This window comes from Scomber scombrus, chromosome 23, assembly GCF_963691925.1.
Source record: "Scomber scombrus chromosome 23, fScoSco1.1, whole genome shotgun sequence".
NCBI classification, from domain to species: domain Eukaryota; kingdom Metazoa; phylum Chordata; class Actinopteri; order Scombriformes; family Scombridae; genus Scomber; species Scomber scombrus.
Window position 1 is genome coordinate 3,009,483 of NC_084992.1, and position 24,331 is coordinate 3,033,813.

Below are 24,331 nucleotides of genomic sequence, written 5' to 3' on the forward strand. Positions count from 1 at the left end.
AAAATCTATGTAGAAGAAAGAATAAACTTCCACATATTAAACTGAAACTTCATTTTGTCCACCTCTTTTTTCAGATTTTGTGTCTTGTGTTGTGACACAAACAACGGTACAGTTAAAGGACAGGTTCACATTTTTTCAAAAGCGTCTAAAAACAGCAGTCAGGTGTCCATATGAACAGTGAAAGAGGTTTTCTTCACTGTAGTAATTCCTCCTGTTCATACTAGTAAAAGATAACCCCCTTCAAATGTAGTTTCAATGGAAGTTTAGGAGGAAAGTTCAAGTGGATATCTGACACATTTACAGTATTTTTAGCATCAAATTCCCTCTTAGGGCGCACTCACACTAGGGCCAGTTGTTCCGTACCATGCTGAAGCACGGATGTCCCCCCTCCCCTGTCCCCCGCTTGCCCGCACTCACATTACCTCAAACCCAAGTGTACTCAAGCACGGTTGCCTCAGACACATTGCGCGTTGTCTACTCCAGTAAAAGCAGACGTACTGATTCAACTCTTTACTCCAGTAAAAGTAAGTTCGATCACTTCGAGTGATCATTCACTCTCGCAGGAATAGACTTAGTTTAACTGAATGACTTAGAAGTCGCCAAATGACTTACTTTAATGAATATCGTTATAGTTTATATAATGCAGATTTGTAAAATATTACTTTTATGAAGGTCACAGTCACAGACAATAAACTTAGCATTTCATAATTGTGGTAGCAGCCGTGCAGCAGATGCAATGAAGTCCACACAGCACGCTGGATGCAAACTAATATTAAGCCTATACATTATAATGTTGGTCGGATTTGGCTTCTTTTCCCAGGATTTAAAATGTCTTATTTTAGGGAAAAATATTAATCCCTAGTGCGCATGCGTGACCAAGTGTACCGTGCTCAAGCACACCTCTTCCAAGCGTACCATGCCAGGGAAGTATACCGTACTCAAGCACGGTACACTTGCACTCACACTAGCCAAATAATCCGGACTTTAGGGGGCAAACGTGCTTGGGCACGGTACGATTGCCTAGTGTGAGTGCGCCCTTAGTGTTTCCCTGTTGAGCTGTGGTGGAAGTATAGTAACAAAAAGGGTAAGATTGAAAGATATCTACTCGATTTGACTCATTGGGATGGCTTGGAAACTTAATAAAGTTTTAAACAAAAACACGCACACACACACACACACACACACACACACACACACACACACACACACACACACACACACACACACACACACACACACACACACACACACACACTATCTCTTGTGGAAAAATACTCTTGCCTGATTGACGTCTGGTTTCCTCCTCCTTCTGTCCAGTGGCGTCAAATGAATCTCCTGCCCCTCCCCCCAGAGTGTAATGAGGCCATTCAAGTGTCGTTGGGTAAATATAGAAACTGTTGAGATTCCTCCAATTTCTTCACATGACCACAACCTGACACGGAAAGTCCTACAACATAGTGAAAAATGCAGTCAGTGACTCTCATGCACGTTCACACGAGAACTTGACCCAGAAAACCTCATGACCAACTGCGTGTGTGCTGACCTTCGCAAAATGTTGTGATGACAGCAACTGTGTGTGCATAAGTGTGTCAGTGCAGCCAACCTGCCTCTTTATTTGGACATGGAAATGCTTGATCAGTAATGTCCTACCATGACTTAAAAATGCTTTATCACTTTAACAATAAAAACTAGTTTGTCATATAGATAGTTAATTCAATATATTGTTGCCTATGTTATTGTAGTTACTTCCTTTCACCACTAGATGGAGATAATCTCTTGTCTATAGACATCCATAAACCCCCAAAGACTTTTTTTTTTTTAAAGTAGACTTTATATGTTTATACCTTTTGTATTATTTTGGTCTCCACTCAACACCATATAGTCATGTGACAATTTTCTGACTCAACCGGTTAATGAGGACCAGTTTCAGTCTGTTATCAGAGTGCTTTAACTTCTGAGCTTCTTCACTCTGTTGGTTTCTTGCAACATTGCTGTGATTTACAGGCTGAAGCTGATTCATTGGTTGATCTCAAATTTGTAGTACTGAGGTTTGACAGCAGAGGGAGCTGTTGTATTGCACAACAGGTGACCCTCATTCACAGACAAAACCCAACTCTCCATTGACCACATGTACTCCTCACAACATTTAAACAACTTTTTAAACCTATTTCCCGAAACCTTTAAACCTAAAACCTGGGAAAAAGTTTAACATTAATATACAGTACATGCAGATACTGACAATATATATGTGTATAAACCAGATGTATGTCCTCTTGCCAAAATAGTACAAGGTAATTACCATAAAATATATGTACATTTAGTTTAAAGTAGGTTTTTTGTCTAGTTTTTCCTGACTTTGAGTTGACATGATTGTATTCCTTGCTTTACAGCGCTTAGTCACTGCACATCAGTTACACTTATAGTTTCTTTTTAATAAGAATTTTGACTCATAAATAAAAGTTTAGGACCATTGTTAAAACCTTTTTTAATGAAGAGTGACCCTGATATGGAAAAAAAAAAAAGGTCAGAACACTGGACCAGACTTTTCGTTTTCAGTCTAAAGAGGAGTTTGTGTCTAATGCGTAAATCTAATCTTCATGTTGACTTTGTTATTGCATTTCCTTAATGTGTTCTAGTCTGTTGAAAGCACTTGATTGATGTTAATTACTTAATTGTATGATCTACAGGGAACAGCCAAGAAGACTGCAGGCAGAGTTACATGATGCTGTGCAGACTGTTGGTAAGGGTGCGTCCAGTGAAATGAATGAAACTCAATGTTTTTTTTGAAGCAGACAAAATGCACATTTATACCTTTGAATATTATATTGGTTTTTCATTTTTGAAGATCCGTCCTTACTTGAGTATTTAAATATCATGTCACTATTATAAGTATAGTTACATATATGAACATTATAAGATAGTTTTGCCTGTTAAATACAGTGTTTCACTTCTTTTTGTAGAAATCTAAGGAATAAATCTTCTTCCAGAGGTGAAGCAGAAAGTAAACTGATCTGGTCATGTGACACTAGTCACATGTGGCCCAAAGTCAACAACAACACTTTTATAGCTTCCAAAAAAGAACAAGAAAAAAAGAACATGTGGTCATAATTGTGACCAGTATGCGTTAATAAATCTGTGATTATAATACTGTAATAAACAATATATAACACTACAAGAGGAGCCATTTGGGATAACACATTCTTATAAGTAATATTTTAATGCAGCACATTTACTTGTAATGGATTATTTTTACATTTAGCTATTGCTGTATCACTTCTACTGAAGTTAAGGCAACCCCCAATGACAGAGGAAGAGAAAGAGTGACACACTGCTGCCCTTCTCCCTACTTCTCTTATCATGCTTTCAGTCATAAACCTGGGTTTAACACACACACACTGAACACTGAACAAACTGCTCTCTCTGTCTGCCACACACACATTGATCTCTGCAGTCTGTCCACACTCTCTCTCCTGGTCAGTGTCCTGTGGTTTGGATGTCTGTCAGCAGCTGATTTCAAAGGGATTTTTTTTATTCGGGAGGTGAGTAATGAACTCTTGTTTTTAATTTATCAGTATTTCAATTGTGTGCTATGATGATATGAAGATAAATCCAGAGACTGCACTAGTCTAAACAAGAGTCATTTGCATCAGGTTTCAGTGGAGTGAAGTTATAAATAGAGCTCTTCTTGACCAAGCTGGATTGTTTGTAGAACTGAAAAGGAAGTAAATAGTAAGTCTAACCGCTTCTGTTCTCCAGAGAGACTTCTTTTGATATCAACATATTTGAGTATAGTCACCGATTCAGTAGAAAACTTATCAGTGAGGGAGTTGAGGGTCAGAGGTCACAGAATTTCAGACTTTTTTATGTGATTTTTCTATCAGATTTACAGCAGTGAGTTTTGTTTTGAGCCTTTTCAGCAGAACTGTAAGCAAGTAGCTGAAAGCCAAAATTGTCCTCATCAGAAAAACAGATTCAATCATTTGATCAAATGCCAAAATGCAATGAATAGTCAACAAAGGGTTTAACTTTGACAAGAGATAGCTGTTTACCTCGTGTCCCCTAGCAAAGTCTGCACTTGTTTATTCTAACCATGTCTGCTACATTTTGTTAACATTCACCAAGTAGATTTTGTGCCTTAATGTAATCAAATCACAATCATAGAAAAACTCATGAGTCCTTTTTAAAAGCGATGAGAAATGAATGACCAGTTTTGTTTTTGGGAAAAACATCTCACCACAAGGTCCATTTATTAGCTGTTCTGGAGCTTTCAGTCATATCATATGATCTTCATCAGCAGTTGCCAGGTTGTCATTTCCATTTTTCTGAGGATGTTAGAGACTACTCATCTTTGTTGGCTCACAAATTGAAGTTCACAAGTTGATTATTAATCTTGGGAACACCAGTTGAAAAGAATATACATCAATCTTACTGCAAAGTGTATTTAGTAGCTGCTCTGAAGCCTTTGATTGTATTGATCTTTATCATCTCTGATCTTTGAGTTTGAAAACTGCACAATTGCTGTAACACCTTGTATAACATCTTGTATTGCAAGGTGTTATACAATCCTTGATACTTGAAACTTAATCTTGTTTCGATGCTTAAAATAGATAAACATACTTGGATAAAACAGCACACATATTCTTTCTTAATAGTTTATGTTTTCAAACAGTACAGTTCATTTTTACAGGAGAAAGGGCTTTTATGGTTGAGGACTAACCAATGTGTTTGGTAATGCTCGCTCGGATACTGAGTTTGGTTGTAGTTGTTAGAGTATAATGTCCCCATATACAATACAGAGAAGGACTGAGTCACTTACATTAGTGTAAACTATAATATAGTAGCATCCAGGACTAGCTGTCAGAGAATGGACGTGTCTGTCTTTTCCTAAAATAACTCCACAAGATAATATGATTAGTTAATTATGTGCTCCTTTGCTTTAGAAGTAATCCTCAGTAATTTACTACATAGGAAGCTTGTCTTCCAGTAGTTATTTTATTATCTTCACATTGGTGTTTTTATTTAGGAAGCTATTGGTACGGATTCCTCTGTGTAAATAGTCCATTTATCATTGGCATGGAATTATTATACATGTGCATTGGTTACGCAAGGCCACATGATCAAATTGTTTTGAAATGGAGGAATGTTTTTGCTTGCAGATGATACACCAATCCTTCCCATGGTTAGGTTTAGGCACAAAACCACTTGGTTAGGGTTAGGGAAAGATCATGGTTTGGGACACTAAAAAACATTAGTGGTCTACAAGGAGAGCGACAATAAATTCTGCAAACCTATTCTATACCAGTAGAATAAGCTATCAGGACGAAAAAGCAGTTCTTGTTAAGGGGCTTGGTGAGTAAACCCAAGTGCAGAACACTGAGACAGGAGGTTGTGACTGGTTTAGAAAGAGTGTTACTACAGGGACGTAATTGGGAGACTTGGCCGAGGGCTGGGGCAGGAACTGGGGCAGGAACTGAAACCCCAGGGGCTGAGACTGTGGAGTGAAGCTGGATCAAGCAGGGTAGAGGGAATGCTGAGTGGAGCCAGGGGGGACTTAGAGAGAAGGAGTAGTACTGAGCCGATGGGGAAGACAGGAGGGCTAGATACAGGGCTGGACAAAACTGCTAACACAGAGATTTATCAAAATGCAGACTTCAAACAAACCAATTCTAGAAGGATTAGTGACGTGACTGACTCAGTAAACAGAGTCTACAATCAGGCAATTATGTGTGGGCAGAACCAGGTATATATGCAGGAGTAATCATGATTGATGGCAGCTGGTGCCCTGATTCCTGGACACCTGTCTTCACTCCTGCAATCAAGCACAGACACAAGGAAGGGGAGGAAAGAGCAGACTAGGAGGTAGAAGTAGAGGGCATGACAGCTCTGCCCAACAGACTGTGGACAACTGGCACGAATTCCTGTTCCATGTCAATAGTCGGTAAATTATTACGGCGGTTCTGCAGCCTGGCGCCTTTTATTTAATAACTTAAATTGCTTGGCTATGGTTTTCTTTCTTCTTATTTTCCATGAAGCTTTTTAAACTACCCTGGTATCAAATGTGCTCTATAAATAAAGTTGTCTTGCCTTGTAGTTTTTTAGCAGGCTTCTCACCAATGTCACTTTCAACGGTTTAAGTGACCAACACATCACTACATAGCCACCTAATTACAGTTGGTCATGAGTGGACTGGTTGGTTTTGCTGTATTTTGTTGTTTAGTTTGGGGGATTTGTTGCATGTCAGACTTCACGGTACCCAGAAACAATTAATGAAATACATAATGAGAACCTTTTAGCTCTGCACAGCAAATCAATTACACAATCAACAAAGAAAATCAGAGTTGCTGCAACTTTATTTGGGGGATGAACCTTAAAAGAATGATTGAAAAAGGTTAAACACACCGAGTAATATATTAATTTCCAACCAACCTAATAAATGAAATGCTTAAAGGTGCTTAGCTAACTTGAAAAGGCCACAGCTTTAGTCACAGTGAAGACTTTTTTTCAGTGTTTTATTCAGGTGGAGAGAGGAAGAGGATGTCAGAAAGCCGAGTGACGATGGAGATGGAGGTGAATGGAGCCGCCAAACAAAGGGTACCTTCCTACCTTCCTTTCATTGATAGTAACATCAGACACTTTGGAAATCTGTCATCATGATTTTGTTGTGAATTAACTGTTTTTCAGTCTGCAGGTTCGGGCCGACAGCTGCACGGTGCCACTGTCAGTTTCCACGACCTTCACTACAAGGTGACGGTGGGAGGGAACTGTTTGTGTCGGAAGAAGGGGACGGTCAAAGACATCCTCATCGACCTCAAGTGAGTACACTGACTGAGGTGTCTGAAACAACCAAGCCAGCAAACATCTTTTTATTTCTTATAAAAATCTCTCATATCTATCTGTAAACTATGCCTGTTCTAGCAGTTATAGTCCAACAGTGGTTGAAAGTTGACAATATCAATAAGTTATAGCATCCTCAACTGCAGATTCTCCATTTGCTTAAAGGTCACAACTGTCAACATGGCTTGCTCAATAGCACGAAATTGCATGACTAAGTCTCCCAAAGCTGAAAACAAATTTGAATACTTCACCACTGCCCTCAGGTGATAGAAAGTTTGAGCTCAGATTGCGGCACGGTCTATATGTGCAGTCATTGTGTGCATGTTTGTCTACGTGCCGACAAAAGCCCACCTGGGATGCTGAGTTGACACGTTCAAGGCTCGCTTGGATCAAATACACACACACACACACATCCTTGGACTTAAAGGAAGGAAGTTTGCTTTTGTCAGGAGACTCGGGGGTCCCTGTGTCTGCCGCATACATAAGCTTGAGTGAAAACAATGACTCTCAGCTTAAATCGACAAACAGATCCAGTGGCAGGATGCTGAACTGCCTCAATTCTTTTGCAACTTGACTTACTGAGAAAGTTCAAGGTGCGGAGAAACCCATATTTAACTTTCAAGAGCTGCTTTCAAGTGATAGGTTAATAGTCAGTCATATATATGGATTAACACTAGTGTACTTTATGCTGTCCTGCAAAAACATGTGTGATTATACTTTAAGTTATATCTATTTGAGGAAAAATCTTAAATAATCATCAACCCGATAAATATACAAAAATGGATGAAATAACTGAGCTGTGAAGTTGGAGGAGTATTTTCAGGTGCACTTGGTTCCAAATGTAAAAATCCTGTTAATTTCTCCCATAGATGAACTTTACATCACTCACAACTGGTTGGATTAATGTGAAACTCTCTCAGTTCGATGCTGGTGTTCAAGTTGTCAAATTGTCTCCGTACACAAATACCAGTTAAGTTCTCTGGAGTGTTTTACCTGATTATTCAAGAACAAAAAAAACTAAAAAAACCCGTTCTCAGTTACTATTAGTACTCAAAGAGAGCAGATTATCACCTCACCTGATCATGCTCTGTTATGAAAACGACCAAAGTCTTCAATTATGTATGTAAGTTATAAAAAAATGTAATAGGTCAAAGTGCAGTATGTCTATATTTGCACGCATAGGGTTTATAGTAGGGGCTTTACCAGGTGTTTTATTAGTCAGTTTGTGTAATCATTCACTAGTTTGAGTCAGCATTGAATAGTTTCGGGCTGTGCAGCTACAGTTAATACGTGCACGTGAGGACAATACCTGCAGCTTGTAAGAATGTGACTGCTTTTTCAACCTGAGCTTATTTAAATTTAGATTGAAAAATGTAACTGTTGCAACTTCTGTGGGTTTAAACACTGTCTCGTTGTCCTTTAAATAGAAAGAAAACCTGCTGAAAATGTTTATATTTTTGGAAGAAAATAAAAGGAAACTGTGCCTCGGTGCGTGCCACATACCTGGCAGCAGTTAGACAGGAGCTCCTGTTTAACTTCCTGCCTCCTGCCTCTTCCAGATAAAAGATAAACATTTAGTCTGCATGTGTTGGTTAAACATGCAGAGTAATTTTTGCTTCTCTTAACTTTCACTTCTCTTTTCTCACATTGAGTTTGCAGGAAGATATTAGACAGGCTCTTTTGGTTGTTATTTTTTGCTGCATGTGTGGAAAATGTCTGGTTGGTTCTGTGAAGAAAAGTCGAAAGTACAAGACTATGTAAATAAAAACATTGGGGTAGAAGTTAACTGCGACTCCAAAGCTGCAATTCAGTCCATTTTGTGTGTGTTTTTAGTCCTGATGATGGCGCTAGATAAAAAGTCAGATTATCGCCAAAGTTATTACAAGTCATTCTGAGGGGAACATGAATATGTGAACCAAACTTCATGCAATCCATCCAATAGTTGTTGAGATATTTGGACGAGTGGTTGACCAACTGGAGGGCTGTAAAATGACCCACAGCTTACCCCCAACTTCTGAGAAAACTGGTCTGGATGAAGTAAGGTTAGCGTAAAAGAAAAGAAAAATAGGAAAGATTAAGCAAAACAAAGTTTAAAGTGACAAAAAAAGATATAAGTTGTAAAATGGAGTAAAATGGAGAAAATAAAAATAAAAACGATATAAGGAAGTGAAAATGAGCACACTAATGAAAAATGAATGAGTAAGAAAAAGAGAGGAAGGAAGGAAGGAACATCCTTCACATAGGAGACAAAACAAAACTGTAGCATCATGGTTTCAGTGTTTTACGCAGTGTCATGTTTCATTAAGTCTGCTGACTAATGACCTGACAATGTCAAGGGGAAGTCCCTTCAAGAAATTGTTGGATAAGGGGAAACCCTGATGTCCCCACTTCCAGCCTCGTTGTTTGCACGTCAGAAGGCATTAAAAACTGTTGATATTTACTCAAAACTCACAGAAAGTTTCTTCCAGTTCCTTTGAAACAGCTGAAAATACTTATAAAGAAATTAAAAATGAAGGAAGGATGGAAAGAAAGAAACCCCAAAGCTGCAGCATCGTGGTTACTGTTGTGAAAGTAAACCATAAAGTTATTAAGCAAAATTGTTGCTGAATAACGATCTGACAGACGACAGACGAGGGGAAGTCCTCTAACAGAATATGTCTGAGTCAGCAAAAATATGAGTCAGATTGTTTCTCAACAGTCAGAGAAAGCCACAAAAACTCCTCTTTCAGTTCCTCAGCGATACGTCATCTGAAATCACAAAGTTCACCATCAGTCACTGTTTTTTCAGTTTTCTATCAGCAATATTTCCACTTCTCAGAAGAATTGAAACTTCCTCGTCATTAAAAATGAGAATGAATCCTGAAACTGCCTATTAAATTCAGACTTCACAGTAACTATATTGGTTTTGAGTCTGATGTGAATTCGGTCTGGAAAAATTAAGAAAATTATGTTTACTGAAAACACTCAAAAACGATGTATTGACACTAATCTCACAATACTGCACACAAATATGGAAGAAACAGCTCCCAGATGAACAATTGAACTGAAAAAATGATGTATTTTTGTTTGGTTGACTGACTTTCTGGCATCACATTGGTTTTATTTAGTATTTAGCATGTCATAGGCAAGGCAAGGCAGCTTTATTTATACAGCGCATTTCATACACAATGGCAACTCAATGTGCTTTACATAAAACAAACATTTAACAGTAAGAATTGGAAATAAAGAAATTCAAATTTTTTCGACCACACGGACAACCACCCAACACTATCTCTCTATAGAACCTTATCATGTACTCTACTCTCTGGACTTGTTTCCTGTATTTCCCATGATTAGCTAATCTTTCTCTTTAGACGTAAGCAGTGTTTTAAAAGTGGAGAGGCTGTTTGCAGTCCGCACAGTGAAAGGTAATGCGTTCCACAGAGTGGGAGCCGCAACTGTAATGCTCGATCTCCTCTAGTTTTTAAGAGGGATCGAGGAACGTCCAAGACCTTCCTGATTACCTGACCTAAGGGCTCTCGAGGGCTGATGCAATTTAATAAGGTCAGACAGGTATTCTGGGGCCAGCCCATTCAGAGACTTAAAAACAAATAAAAGAATCTTAAAATCAATCCTGAACCTAACCAGAAGCCAGTGAAGCAAAGAGAGCACCGGAGTTATGTGATCTCGTTTCTTTGTCCCAGTTAGGAGACGAGCTGCTGCATTCTGAACCAGCTGCAGGCGGTTAAGCTCTGACTGGTCAATGCCGACATACAGGAGTTGCAGTCTTAACTTTGGCTAGAAGCCTCAGCTGTATCAATCAATAATAACGCTGAGATTCCTGGCGTGGGATCCTGTGTAAGGTGCTAGTGGGCCAAGGGAGCTGGCAAGGACCTGAACCAGGTCAGGGCGACCGAACAGGACAACCTCTGTTTTGTTTTCATTTCATTTTAATTGATGGATTGTGAATGAAATTTTGTATGTACACGTTTTCCAGATCTCCTGATGTTATCTTATCTTAGCAACACAAAGATAAGATTAGACTGTCCTTGAAGGATCATAAAGTTGTATTACTTATTTCTATCTCTTTCGATTTTTCTGTACTTTGTTTTAAATTTTTTTTTTATTATTACATAATAATACATAATTGCATGTTTTTTTTTGTTTTTTTTAAATTTTGTACCACTGAGACATACCAGGTCCTTTGACTCCTTAAAGGTACGTAATCTTTGATTGTGCCAAAGAAACAGATCCATGATTCGTAGTGACGACACTTGTTCACTTTGGCCTTTGGCGGAGTATAGCTGCTTTTATTAGGTCTTTTATCTGTTTTATTTCTCTATATTATTTTGTTTTTTTTATTGCTTTTATTGTTTGTTTGTATTTATTGTTTCTGCTAATTTTACTGTAAAGCAGTTGGTAGGCTTTTAAATGTGCTATATAAATAAAGATGACATTGACATCATTTCAAATGGTTGCTGGGATATTGAAACCTTGTTAGCATCAGGCTGAAAACGGTTGTAAAGGAATAAAGCTGAAGTCAGGCAGGAAACAATGCAGATGTTTATTTTCTGTTCATCTCTCTTTCAGTGGGTCCATGAAGCCCGGTCTTAACGCCATCATGGGAGCGACAGGAAGCGGCAAGTCATCGTAAGTGTCGCACATATGACAAAGCCAAAAAGAATGACTAAACATTGCTGCTTTTACTGGGAAGGGTGTCAGAGTTTGACATTTTTGATGGAAGATGGAAAATGGAAGGAAGGAAGGGAGGGAGGAAGGAAGAAGGAAGGAAAGGAGGAAGGAAGGGAGAAAGAAGAAAGAAAAGGAGGGAGGAAGGAAGGAAGGAAGGAAGGAAGGAAGAAAAGGAGGAAGGAAGGAAAGGAGGGAGTAAGGAAGAAGGGAAGGAAGGGAGGAAGAAGGAAGGAAAGGAGGGAGGAAGGAAAGAAGGGACAGCCAAAACAGACAGGGTCAATTTGACCCAGGAGGACGACACGAAGGTTAACTAAAGTAAAATATCCTGATACTATTTCCACTAGTGATCAAAATGAAAATAAAAACCTAATTTGGGTTTCAGTCATCAAATAAGATGGTTGCTGTGCTCATTGTGGACAACACTGTTATATGAAGTTATTTAATTATAATGATCGTGAAGCTTCCTGGGAAAGGAGCACAGAGGTTTGGAGCATCTTGATCTGAAGTTAATATCAGCATCGCTCTTTCTCGCTCAGGTTTCTGGACGTTTTGGCCGCCAGGAAAGATCCTGCAGGTCTGTCCGGAGAAGTTTTGATCGACGGAGCTCCTCAGCCCCCAAACTTCAAGTGTCTCTCTGGATATGTGGTGCAGGTGGGTGAGACAGACAGGAAGACCGCCAGGAAGGCAGCCTGACTGTAGCGGACTTAGTGAAAGGAGCCAATAAACAGGCTTTTGATTCAGGAGAGTTTCCTGGTTTGAACAGGAAGGAGCTGCAAGCAACAATAAGACCAGCTTCTTAGGCCAAGTCTGTTTCAGTCATACACAGTTTACCTTAAACTATTTTATGAAATGCTGAGTCAAACTTCCCCTAAAAAACCCCTCAAAAGTAAATATGCTTTGAACATTTACAAGTGAAGTAAAAGTAGCTTCATGTTTTTTAAACTTCTGTCTGCAGGACGATGTGGTGATGGGAACACTGACGGTCAGAGAGAACTTCAGCTTCTCTGCGGCTCTACGTCTCCCGTCATCCATCTCTCAGGAGGAGAAAGAGCAGAAAGTCAACAAACTGATCCAGGAGCTGGGACTGACCCGAGTAGCCGACTCCAAGGTGAGAGAAGGGGGGAGGAAGGGGTGGGATGATATGATTCAAAAGCACTGGTAAAGAAGGACAGCGAGTGAGAAAGAAAGGAAGAAAGAGGACATAAAAAATGAAAGAGGGACAAGAAGATGGGAAAGAAACAAGTAGGGGAGAAAGTACTGATAAAAAGGATGTAAGAATGGAAACACGGGGATGAAAGAAATTAAAGAGAAAGGGAAGAAACCGGCAGGAAGTGATGGTTAGAGTTCAGGTCAAGGATGTCAGTGTGTGTGTGTGTGTGTGTGTGTGTGTGTGTGTGTGTGTGTGTGTGTGTGTGTGTGTGTGTGTGTGTGTGTGTGTGCGTGTGTGTGTGTGTGTGTGTGTGTGTGTGTGTGTGTGTGTGTGTGTGTGTGTGTGTTCTATCATCGGCTACTTTTGGAGAAAAATGTCAGACTTAGAATGAATTAATTGGGGACAAAAGCCATGTTGATAATGGAAAAAAAGGCTGATTTTTGGGTCAGTGGTCAAGGTTAGGGTTAGGTTAATGTCCTCAAAAGTGTGTGTGTGTGTAGGTCGGCACCCAGCTTATTCGTGGGATCTCCGGCGGCGAGAGGAAGAGGACGAACATTGGCATGGAGCTGATCATCGACCCGACCGTCCTCTTCCTGGACGAACCCACCACTGGTCTGGATGCCAGCACGGCCAACTCTGTGCTGCTGCTGCTCAAGAGGTACACACACACACACACACACACACACACACACACACACACACACACACACACACACACACACACACACACACACAAAGATCTAACCACTGTAGAGGGTTCGGGTTGAAAACAGTGAACCTATCCTTTAACCTTTGTGTCGTCCTCCCGGGTCAAATTGACCCCGTCTGTTTTGACTGAATGAGAATATTTGACGTCTTCTTCCTGTTTCTCCAGGATGGCGAATAACGGTCGCACCATCATCCTGTCCATCCACCAGCCTCGCTTCTCCATCTACCGCCTGTTCGACAGCCTCACTCTGCTGGTCAACGGCAAACAGGTCACAGAAATACTGATCGAAGTACCTCACAGGCTAGAAAATACATCAGCTACTGTCATGACTTCATGTTGTTAAGGTTGAGATTCATGTGAACTGTTTGTTTTCAGGTTTACCATGGACCAGCACAGAGCGCTCTGGATTACTTCTCAGACATTGGTAGGAACATGAGATTTATTAAAAGTACACCACCCATCACATTTATCTGCTGACCCTTTGGAGGGGCCCCACCCCTAGGTTGGGAACCACTGGACTAAACTAGCTAACTGTATATAAAGTAGTGTAAACTAGCTCCACCTCCAGCAGCTACAACAGTAACATGATACATAATACTGCATACTACATCACTCATAATACTGCAGTACTTTTACTGTAGAAGGATTTTCATGCAGGACTTTTACTTGTAGTAATGTTACATTACTGTATTGGTACTGGTATCTGAATACTTCTTCCACCACTGTCCATTTTACAGGATACACCTGTGAGCCTCACAATAATCCTGCTGACTTCTTCCTCGACGTCATCAATGGAGATTCGACTGCAGTTCTCAGTAACATGGACACAGAAGGTATGCATATTTATAACTATCAATCAAGGTTGGGTAAAGTTTAGACAAAAACACATCATCGACATTTATTTCACCTGGTTGGATTGTTTCTTCTTCCCTCGTCCTTCCTTCAGATCCAGATTCAGACACGGTTATGAAGTCCAAACGAAGTATTGAGGATAAACTGGTGGAGGAATACAGAAACTGCCACTACTTCAAACAGACCAAAACAGAGCTGGGTACGTACAGTACACAACAAAAAACAAAAGGACACACCACTAATTGAAATAGAAATGTTGGGTTAACTCCCATTTTTATGCAATTATTGCAGGTTTAATAAAGAAAAGAGAGTTAATAAGAATAAATACTGAAGTAGAAACTCCCTCTCCTGTATCTTTTTTTAGAAAGGATAATAGCTGGAAAGCCAACGACCACCCCGTCTCGCTCCCGGACCATCACATACAACACCGGCTTCCTGACGCAGTTCAGATGGGTTCTCAAGAGAACGTTCCGCAACCTGATGCTCAACCCTCAGACCTCCGTCGCTCAGGTGAGATCATCGAGTAGTTTCTTTATGCTTTCTGCTGTTAATGTTGACTTTGAACAGTCTCACGAGTAAATCAAACTTAATGTGTCTTAAAACAGTCAGGTGTCCATATGCTGTAATAATTCCTCCTGTTACTGACTATTAAAAGATCCACTTTGAATGTACTTTGAATGTAAGTGATTGGGGCCGAAATCCAGTGTGTCCACACAGTCATTTAAAAGTTGATATGAAGCTTTTATTCAGCTTCATAAGTCTGAGTTAGTCATATCAAGTGATATCTGACACATTTACAGTCTACTATTTATAGTTATAGTAGTAGTCGTAGTACTTTTTGTAGTAGTAGTATTCATAGTAGTAGTAGTTGTTATAGTAGTAGAAGTAGTACTTTTTGTAGCAGTAGTAGTAGTAGTTGTTACAATAGTTGTAGAAGTACTTTTTGTAGTATCAGTCTTTTTAGCATCAGATTCCCTCTTAGTGTTTCCCTGTTGAGCTGTGTAACAAAAAGACTGTAACGTTGAAACATATGTACTTGATTTGGAAATCTAAAACTTGCACAATATGACGTGCAGTAAACACACAGCATTGATTACTGCTGATTATTCATTGTTTTTAATATATTTAGGTTATAGTAACAACGTTCCTCGCTCTGGTGGTTGGAGCTATCTTCTTTGACGTCCAGAACGATCAGAGTGGGATGCAGAACAGGTATTCTACTTTATTTAATTACATTCTGGTTACTTCTAAAAATAGTTCAATAGTATCAATAGTAGAATCAGTAGTATTAGATATATTGTTGTGGCAGTATCTATTATGTAATAGTATTACATATTAGTAATAGTAGAATTTGTCATACTCAGTATATTATTATTATATTAGTACATTATAATATTCTGGATCACACTTGTGAATTGAGTTATGGATCAGTTTATGTAGTGATCATGTTGTTGTGTTTTCAGGTTTGGCGCTCTCTTCTTCATCTGTGTGAATCAGTGTTTCAGCTCCCTGTCGTCTGCTGAACTCTTCATCGCGGAGAGAAAACTCTTCATGTGAGTCCGACACACACACACACACACACACACACACACACACACACACACACACACACACACACACACACACACACACACACACACACACACACACACACACACATTCGTTCATCCTCTGACTGTTAAACCAAGCTGATAGTTCCTGGTCTGAAAAGTGAAGCCAATGTGGAAATGATTTAAACCTGCATTCTCTTTAATGGCCACCAGGGGGCATCACCATTGGCTCCAAAAATGACTATATGGAAAATTACCCTACTTTTCATTTGATTTATTACTTATGTAAACAGTTTTATAATGAGATGATGGTCAATACAGCATGATTTTCATTTTGTAAATTATAGTCTCATTTAATTTATAATTGAACAATAAAACAGTGTTTGCTTTAGGGCATGGCTATGTTGTGATTGACAAGTCTCTACCAACATTGGTTAGGTAATGTTGGTTAGGTAGTGTCCTTCCTTTCTTCCTTCATTCCTTCCTTCCTTCCATCATTCCTTCCTTCCTTCCTTCCTTCCTTCCATCCTTCCTTTCTTCCTTCCTTCCTCCCTTTCTTCCCTCCTTCCTTCCTTCCTTCCCTCCTTCCTTCCTTCCATCTGTCCTTCTTTCCTTCCTTCCTTTTTTCCTTCCTTCCATCCTTCCTTCCTTCCTTCCTTCCTTCCTTCCTTCCTTCCTTCCTTCCCTCCTTCCTTCCTTCCATCCTTCCTTCCTTCCCTCCCTCCTTCCTTCCTTCCTTCCTTCCTTCCATCTCTCTTTCCTTCCTTCCTTCCTTCCAGCTTTCCTTCCTTCCTTCCTTCCTTCCTTCCATCCTTCCTTCCTTCCCTCCCTCCCTCCTTCCTTCCTTCCTTCCTTCCTTCCTTCCATCTCTCTTTCCTTCCTTCCTTCCTTCCAGCTTTCCTTCCTTCCTTCCTTCCTTCCTTCTTTCCTTCCTTCCTTCCTTCTTTCCTTCCTTCCTTCCTTCCTTCCTTCCTTCCTTCCTTCCTTCCTTCCCTCCCTCCCTCCCTCCTTCCTTCCTTCCTTTCTTCCTTCCATCTCTCTTTCCTTCCTTCCTTCCTTCCAGCTTTCCTTCCTTCCTTCCTTCCTTCCTTCCTTCCATCCTTCCTTCCATCCTTCCATCTTTCCTTCCTTCCTTCCTTCCTTCCTTCCTTCCTTCCTTCCTTCCTTCCTTCCTTCCATCTTTCCTTCCTTCCTTGATTTGAGGACAACAGGAGGGTTAAACAAACCAATGGGTGACGTCACAGTGGCTACGTACATTATTTTTGTGCTAAATCAAACTCATAAAGAAGTAATTATTGTTATGACTTTATTTTGATCTCAGTTGGACTCAAAGGAACTGCACTGATCAGGTTTATAAATATAACTGTTGGTGTGTTTTGTTGTTGTCTGCAGTCACGAGTACATCAGCGGTTACTACAGGCTGTCCGTCTACTTCCTGTGTAAGATGCTGTCTGACATCATCACGCTGAGGACCATTCCCGCCGTCGTGTTTAGCTGTGTGGCGTACTTCATGATCGGTGGGTTGGAGACACACACTACAGTTATGCTATGATGGCAGCCTCTGCTACTGTGTCTTTAAGTTTATGTCAGCAATATTCATCAGCTATTAATTATTATATATAATAGAAGATCAGACACAACAAACGGTTTAAAAAATGCGAACTGTGTTTGTGTTTCTCACTATTTTTTAATCTTAAAGATTAACCTTTGTGTCGTCCTCCTGGGTCAAATTGACCTTGTCTGTTTTGACTGTTCTTTCTTTCTTTCCTTCCTCTCTCTTTTCTTCCTTCATTCTTTCCTTTCCTCCTTATTTCCTTCTTCCTCCCTCCTTTCCTTCCTTCTTCCTCCCTTCCTTCCTCTTTTCCTTCCTCCTTTCCTTCTTCCTTCCTCCCTTACTTCTTTCCTCTGTCCTTAATTTCCTTCCTTCCTCCCTTCCTTTTTTCCTTTCTCCCTCCCTCCTACCTTCCTTCCTTCTTTCCTCCCTTCCTTCCTTCCGTCTGTCCTTCTCTCTTTGCTCCCTTCCTTCTTTCCTTTCTCCATACCCCTTTCTTCCTTCCTTCTGTCCTTCCTTCCTTCCTTCCTTCCTTCCTTCCTTCCTTCCTTCCTTCCTTCCTTCCTTCCTTCCTTCCTTCCTTCCTTCCTTCCTTGACCTGAGGACAACAGGAGTGTTAAAAAGATATTCATTCATCAGGTAATAGATAATTTAGGTTTTATCCACCAAATACTTTTCTATAACTATAACCTTTGTTCTTGGATATTTGTGTTTGCAGGTCTGAAGCCGACAGTTGAAGCCTTCTTCCTCTTCATGTTCACTGTGATGCTCGTCTCCTACACGGCCACCTCGATGGCTCTGGCTATCTCAGCCGACCAGACGGTGGTGGCCATCGCCAACATCTTCATCACCATCTCCTACGTCTTCATGATGGTGACACACTCACACTCAGTCATATCAACACCATATACTGTATATAAGAAATGGACGTAACATCCGTGACGTCACCTATTGGTTTGTGGACTGCTGCTCGGAAGCCAATAGTATCGGATCTGAGCAGCGCCATCTTGAAAACTTCAGGTGCATGCTGGGAAAAATAAAAACACGGATTCTACTTATATGGGCATCAGGAGGAGCATGAGGCGCCCTCCTGAACCTGTGAACCAATCAACCTGTCAATCACGACGTAGCGACGCCCTAATGCATACCCTGCTTTATCGTCACATATAAAATCAGGGAGGCCAAAATGTCCCAAATGAACATCATACTGCATTGAAGAAGGCTTTAAACTAGCGATTGAGACCAAAAACACATTTTGAAAACGTTTACTGAGGTTAGAAATAAAGTGAAAAAGTTGGTGAATTCTCCATTGACTTGTATAGAGACGGAAGTCCTTTTGACACCAAAACGGTCGCCCCCTGGTGGCCTTTTGATAGAATGCAGTTTTAAGTTACTTCCTGCGTTGGCCTCATTTCAGAGGACCGGAACTCCCCGCCCGATTAACACATATCAACACAAACATTTAGGCGACCATCTTTTAATATTGTATCTTTTAACCTCTTTCTCTCTCTTGTTCTGCAGATCTTTGCAGGTCTGCTGGTGAATCTTCCCTCTATCGTCAGCTGGCTGGCCTGGTTGAAATACCTAAGTATACCACGATATGGCCTCAGTGTATGTACATAAGCACTCACAGAAACCTCACAAACACACAAACACACACACACACACACACAAACACACACACACACACACACACACACACACACACACACACACACACACACACACACACACACACACACACACACACACACAGTTACAGTCCAATCAAATCTGCTTTCAGTTCCTCCAGCACAGTGTGTTCCTCCTTCTACTGCAAGTGCCTGTGAGAGAAAGACTTTACAATGCCATAAATACATTCTGAGACTTTGCAGATAAAAGCAACATATCTACTAGCAAGTGCAGAAAAGGAAGTTGAAGAAAAAAAATAGGATATGATGATGTTGGGTCAGTGGTGGAAGACGTATTAAGATGCTTTCTTTGATGAATGATGTTTAAAAACCTGTTATAAGTAAAAATCCTGCATGAAAATCCTATCACAGTAAAAGTACATAAGTATTATGATGTAGTTAAAGTATTACAATAAGACTGATGATGAAGGTGTTGATGAGGTTCTTCGTGTCTCCTCAGGCTCTGCAGATTAATGAGTTTACTGGGCTGAACTTCTGTCCGTCAAACAGCAGCGACATTCCACCTGGAATTGCGTAAGAGACACACTCACACACACACACACACACACACACACACACACACACACACACACACACACACACACACACACACACACACACACACAGTAGATACTTGTGTCTAGTTTTGATTGCCAAGGCATGTCTCCACCTGCTGGACAGAATGGTACATTACATCCCATCAGCCTCCTGTTGGGTTGATTTGATTACAAACTAATCAAATTAAAAAAGGAATGAACTACAGAGTTATTTCTGTTGCAGTCTGGTAGTCTGCTTTAACTTTAGTCAGTGAACATTAACATTAACACAAATATATTAGTGTTTCAGGGCAGCTTTTCAACATAAAGTTAGTCGTCTGTTTAATTTCTAGTTATTTCATGCCTTACTTACAGTTAGTTACTTGCTTAACCCTCCTGTTGTCCTCGAGTCAAGGGAGGAAGGGAGGAAGAAGGAAAAAAAGGAGGGAGGAAGGAAGGAGGGAAGGAGAGAGGGAGGAAGGAAGAAGGAAGGGAAGGAGGGAATAAGGAAGGAAGATGGAAGAAAAGGAGGGAGGAAGAAGGAAAGAAAGGAGGAAGGAAGGGAGGAAGAAGGAAGGAAAGGAGGGAGGAAGGAAGGGAGGAAAGGAAATAAGCAAGGGGGAAAGGGAGGAAGGAAAGGAAGGAAGGACAGAGGAAAGAAGGAAGGAAGGTAGGAGGGAGTGAGGGAGGGAGAAAGGAAAAGGGGAATGGAGGAAGGAAGGAAAGAAGGACAGACGAAAGAAGGAAGGGAGGAAGGAAGGAAGGAAGGACAGAAGGAAGGGAGGAAAGAGATGAAGGAAAGAAAGGAGTAAGGGAGTAGGAAGGAAGGAAGGACTGACGGAAGGAAGGAAGGGAGGAAAGAGAGAGGAAGGAACAGTCAAAACAGGCGGGGTCAATTTGACCCAGGAGGATGACACAAAGGTTATTTAAAAGGTGAACCTGACTAATACTTGGAGTCACAGTCAAAGTATTCATTGTGTTAATTGGTTAAAGCCAGCCAGCCAGTCAGACAGTAACATGATGTAATGGGTTAGTCTGGTCTGGTCCGGTTGGTCACTGAGGAATCTTTGTGCTTTGTGTCCAGTTGCACAGGGGAAGCTATTCTGGCTGAGCAGGGTGTGGATTACTCCACCTGGGGTTTGTGGCAGAACCACGTAGCTTTGGGCATCATGACCATAATCTTCCTCACCATCACATACCTCAAACTGCGCTTCATCAGGAAGTTCACATAGACCTTCATCACCACCACCACCACCACCACCATCATCATCCTCATCATGTTAGTAGAATCTGAGAGGAATAAATCTGAGCCAGCACAGACCTTTTCTTAGATATGATGTATATTTTACTGAGGTCTGTTAAATCATATGATGAAATGTAACTTTAATCCTCCAGATCTCTAACACAGATTATTTGTTTGTAAAATGATATTTGATTGTTATAGAGGCATTATTAATTATTTTGTTCACTCCTTACTAACACCAAAGCACTTCAGTGTATTAACTAATGAAGATCTACAGTATGATTTTGCACTTTACAGTTAAGAGTTAAAGAAATATTTTTTTTCATCTCACAAATACAAACAAATTTATATTTATGATTTTTCTAAATAAACTGCTGTATTTAAATTTTGGGCCTCGGTTATGTTCGTTTTTATAAATATTTGTTCTTATTATATTAGTGATGTTGAGTCATAAAGATATTTGAGATTGTTTCACCGGAAACAAACAAACGACTGAGAAGTTTAACGTTAAACGCAAAATATCATTTGAGACTTAATCCTCCTGTTGTCCTCGAGTCAAGGAAGGAAGGAAAGATGGAAGGAAGGAAGGGAGGAAGAAAGGAACAGAAGGAAGGAAAGGAGGAAGAAGGAAGGAAAGGAGGGAGGAAGGAAGGAAGGAAGGGAGGGAGAAAGAAGGAAGGAAAGGAGGGAGGAGGGAAGGAAGAAGGAAGGAAGGAAGGAAAGGAGGGAGGAAAGGAAAGAAGGAAGGAAAGAAGGACAGAGGAAAGAAGGAAGGGAGGAAGGTAGGGGGGAGGAAAGAAAGAGAGAAGGAGGGAGGGAGGAAGGAGGTTAGAAATCAAGTGAGAAGTTGGTGAATTCTCCATTGACTTGTATAGAGACGGAAGTCCTTTTGACACCAAAACGGTCGCCCCCTGGTGGCCTTTTGATAGAATGCAGTAGAACTCCCCACCTGTGAAAGACATGACGAAGAGTCTTCTGGACACTATGCCAAGACATCTGTGCCAAATTTTGTAGAAATTCTTCCAACAGTTGCTGACATATTTCAGTCTGGACTAAAGTGTTGGACTACAGGACAGACTTTGCTGCTAGCATGGCTACACAAGCAGTCGGCCTTTTGTTTATGAGAAGATAATAGGAGAGGATCATGAATAAACGAACACATGTTCACACACACCTACATACAAGCTTAAGGTGCCATGGTTGAGTGTACAGTAGGTGTGTGTATATAAACAGACACTTGTTTCCATAGCAACTGCGGCTTTAAACCCTCACAGCATGAGTGTGTGATGTTAGGAAATGTCTAGGTATGTTTAAGTAATGGCAGTAATGGCTGGAAGCTTACAGGTAGACACACACTGTCTGTCAGAGGGAAATCTTTGTATGGGAAATGAATGAGTGAATGACAATGAAGAGAGGCATCTCCCCAAATTAACAAAGTGATGAGGCTGTATTACACAAATCCAAACACAAATTTCATAGTCGTCTTATTTAACAAGCTCAAACTGAAAAACACGAGTCAGACTAAAGAGAAACAAAGACATGTTTGCAACTTTTACTTGACTACTATGAGAAAAAGAGGAAAAAGCAATCAAGAGTAGATCTGCAACTAATAGAAACTACAACTGTTTACTCTTGATTGTTTATTAAATGCTAAAAAATCTAGTTAAAAGTGTATTTTTAGAGGCCACAGTGATGTTTTCAGTTTGCTTGTTTTGTCTTATAGTCCAAGATATTCAATTCAGTGTCAAACATGACAAAGAAAAGCATCAATGAGAAGCTGAAAGCAGAGAATATTTGTCAGCTTTTGTTTAATCATTGCAGCTATAGCTCACAGAGGAATATAAATATTTGGGTTCATAATTGTTCCCCTTGATAATATAAAGATTATGTTGGTTTTTGTTGCTATTTTAGGTGCTGGATAAGTGATGTTGTAAATGTCCTGCTTAGTTGAGGTTTGGTTTCTCTACTAGATAAACTCTTTTACTCACGACATGAGACATGAGAGGTTTAATGCCTCACTAATCTCAGCTCGAATTCAAAGTAATAAGTATTTAGTAATGAGGATAAAAACAAAACAAAACAGGGAAAGTCCAGGTGGAGGAAGTGACTGTGACTCTCCATAACAACTGCTGTTAACATGAACTCTAATCTTGGTTCTATTTTTATTGGAAAGCACCATACAAGACCTCTGGACTCAGCTTGTCATTTCTAGATGAATACAAATTGTTTGCCAAACAATGAAGACACAATGATGTAACAGATGGAGGCTTCATTACAGGATAAGGTATTGTGTTTCTGTGAAGCAGGGCGTTGTTGATGCTGTTGATGTTACTGCGTAGACCTTCCCTGGATGAACGAAGCAAAAAGGATTAAATCGGTTTTATTCTGTTGCAACTCAGAACCACAAACACCATCATATCTGTTCACAGTCTAGACATTATCCATCCATTTCTCCTCCCTCTTCTTCACACTTTCCCTCCCCATTTATCCTCCATCACCTTCCTCATGTCCAGTATTTATTGCTTATTCTTGAGTCTGCCGTCTTTGACTCCTGCTCACTTTTGTCCCCTCATTTTACTCATTCGTCTTGCTTTGATCTTTAATTTTTCTCTCCATCAGTAGTCATGTCCTGCAGGTGGACAGATTTGTTAAGTTCTTTCCTCCTTCTCACAGTTCAGAGCATCGACTTGACTCACAGTAAGTACCAATGTAATTTTCTCATTTTAAACCAAACTTTGTGGAAAAAAAAGTTCCCCAAAAATGCTGCATAAAGAGATGTGATTTGTGTTGTATTATGTATGGCAAGGTTTATTTTTAGCATGTTGTCTTCCAGGCAGCACACAAAGGACAAAGACAAAAGTAAAACACACCTTAGACCTATTACCATGAAATATGCAACACAGTCTGACAGATCAGATAGCACCCCAGACACCTTAAGGCACACTCACAAAGTAAAGGTTTACTGTTGTGCTGTGGTGTAAACAAAACAGGTAAAAGAGACGAGGCGAACTAGATGAAGGATACACAGTTCTTTTGAAAAGCAACATCGCATCATGTTCGTGGCGTGGCGTCTGTCAGACAAAGAGTTCAACATTGATACCATGGAGGTCTGAACCTTTGTTGCACTCCTTATGAGCACCAACACACCTGGAGGTGGTTGCTGTTCGTAAATCCATTAGTTTGTGTGCAAAGTCTTTTCTAATGTATTAATAATTACTAGATATTCAAACTGGTGATTTACTTGTAAAGGTTAGGAATGTCTTATCTAGTAATGACTTCGGACATTTATAGCTCTGTCCAATGACTCTGTAAAACTTTTTTTTTTAAAGTTTTAGGATGACAAACAATATATTCCTTTGTAAATGTAAGTATGACTTTGATTTGTTTATATCTGCTTACATGGACAAATGTGTTTGTTGAGGTTAGTTTAGAATGAATATCCAATTATGCTAACCGAGCCAAACATTATTGGTGTAAAGTTTTGTAACTCAAGGGATGTTTAATTTAAAATCCACTTCATATTAATGAAAGAAGGCTGGTATATATAGTGGATACCAGATGTTG

The 24,331-nt window shown here is 40.1% G+C and overlaps 2 protein-coding genes across 2 annotated transcripts in view; one reads left to right on the top strand and one right to left on the bottom strand.

The window, feature by feature from the left end:
- LOC134006179 (zinc finger protein 208-like) overlaps positions 1–24,331 on the bottom strand; it is a 1,001,836-nt gene that overhangs the window by 62,853 nt on the left and 914,652 nt on the right. The window lies entirely within an intron of this gene.
- Positions 3,392–21,146, top strand: LOC134006189 (broad substrate specificity ATP-binding cassette transporter ABCG2-like). Its single transcript, XM_062445276.1, has 19 exons — positions 3,392–3,539; positions 6,506–6,591; positions 6,682–6,812; positions 11,404–11,463; positions 12,042–12,156; positions 12,461–12,613; positions 13,156–13,313; positions 13,530–13,632; positions 13,740–13,788; positions 14,102–14,197; positions 14,311–14,415; positions 14,581–14,726; positions 15,346–15,428; positions 15,680–15,769; positions 17,159–17,283; positions 18,037–18,191; positions 18,840–18,929; positions 19,449–19,522; positions 20,609–21,146. The coding sequence occupies exons 2-19, from the start codon at positions 6,535–6,537 to the stop codon at positions 20,754–20,756; spliced, it is 1,938 nt and encodes a 645-aa protein (XP_062301260.1). The 5' UTR covers positions 3,392–3,539; positions 6,506–6,534; the 3' UTR covers positions 20,757–21,146.

Coding starts and splice junctions, on each gene's coding strand:
- LOC134006189 (XM_062445276.1), top strand. CDS start 6,535: ATGTCAGAAAGCCGAGTGACGATGGAGATGGAGGTGAATGGAGCCGCC. Junction 15,770..17,158: donor GCGGAGAGAAAACTCTTCAT/GTGAGTCCGACA, acceptor TGTTGTCTGCAG/TCACGAGTACATCAGCGGTT. Junction 18,192..18,839: donor TCTCCTACGTCTTCATGATG/GTGACACACTCA, acceptor CTTGTTCTGCAG/ATCTTTGCAGGTCTGCTGGT.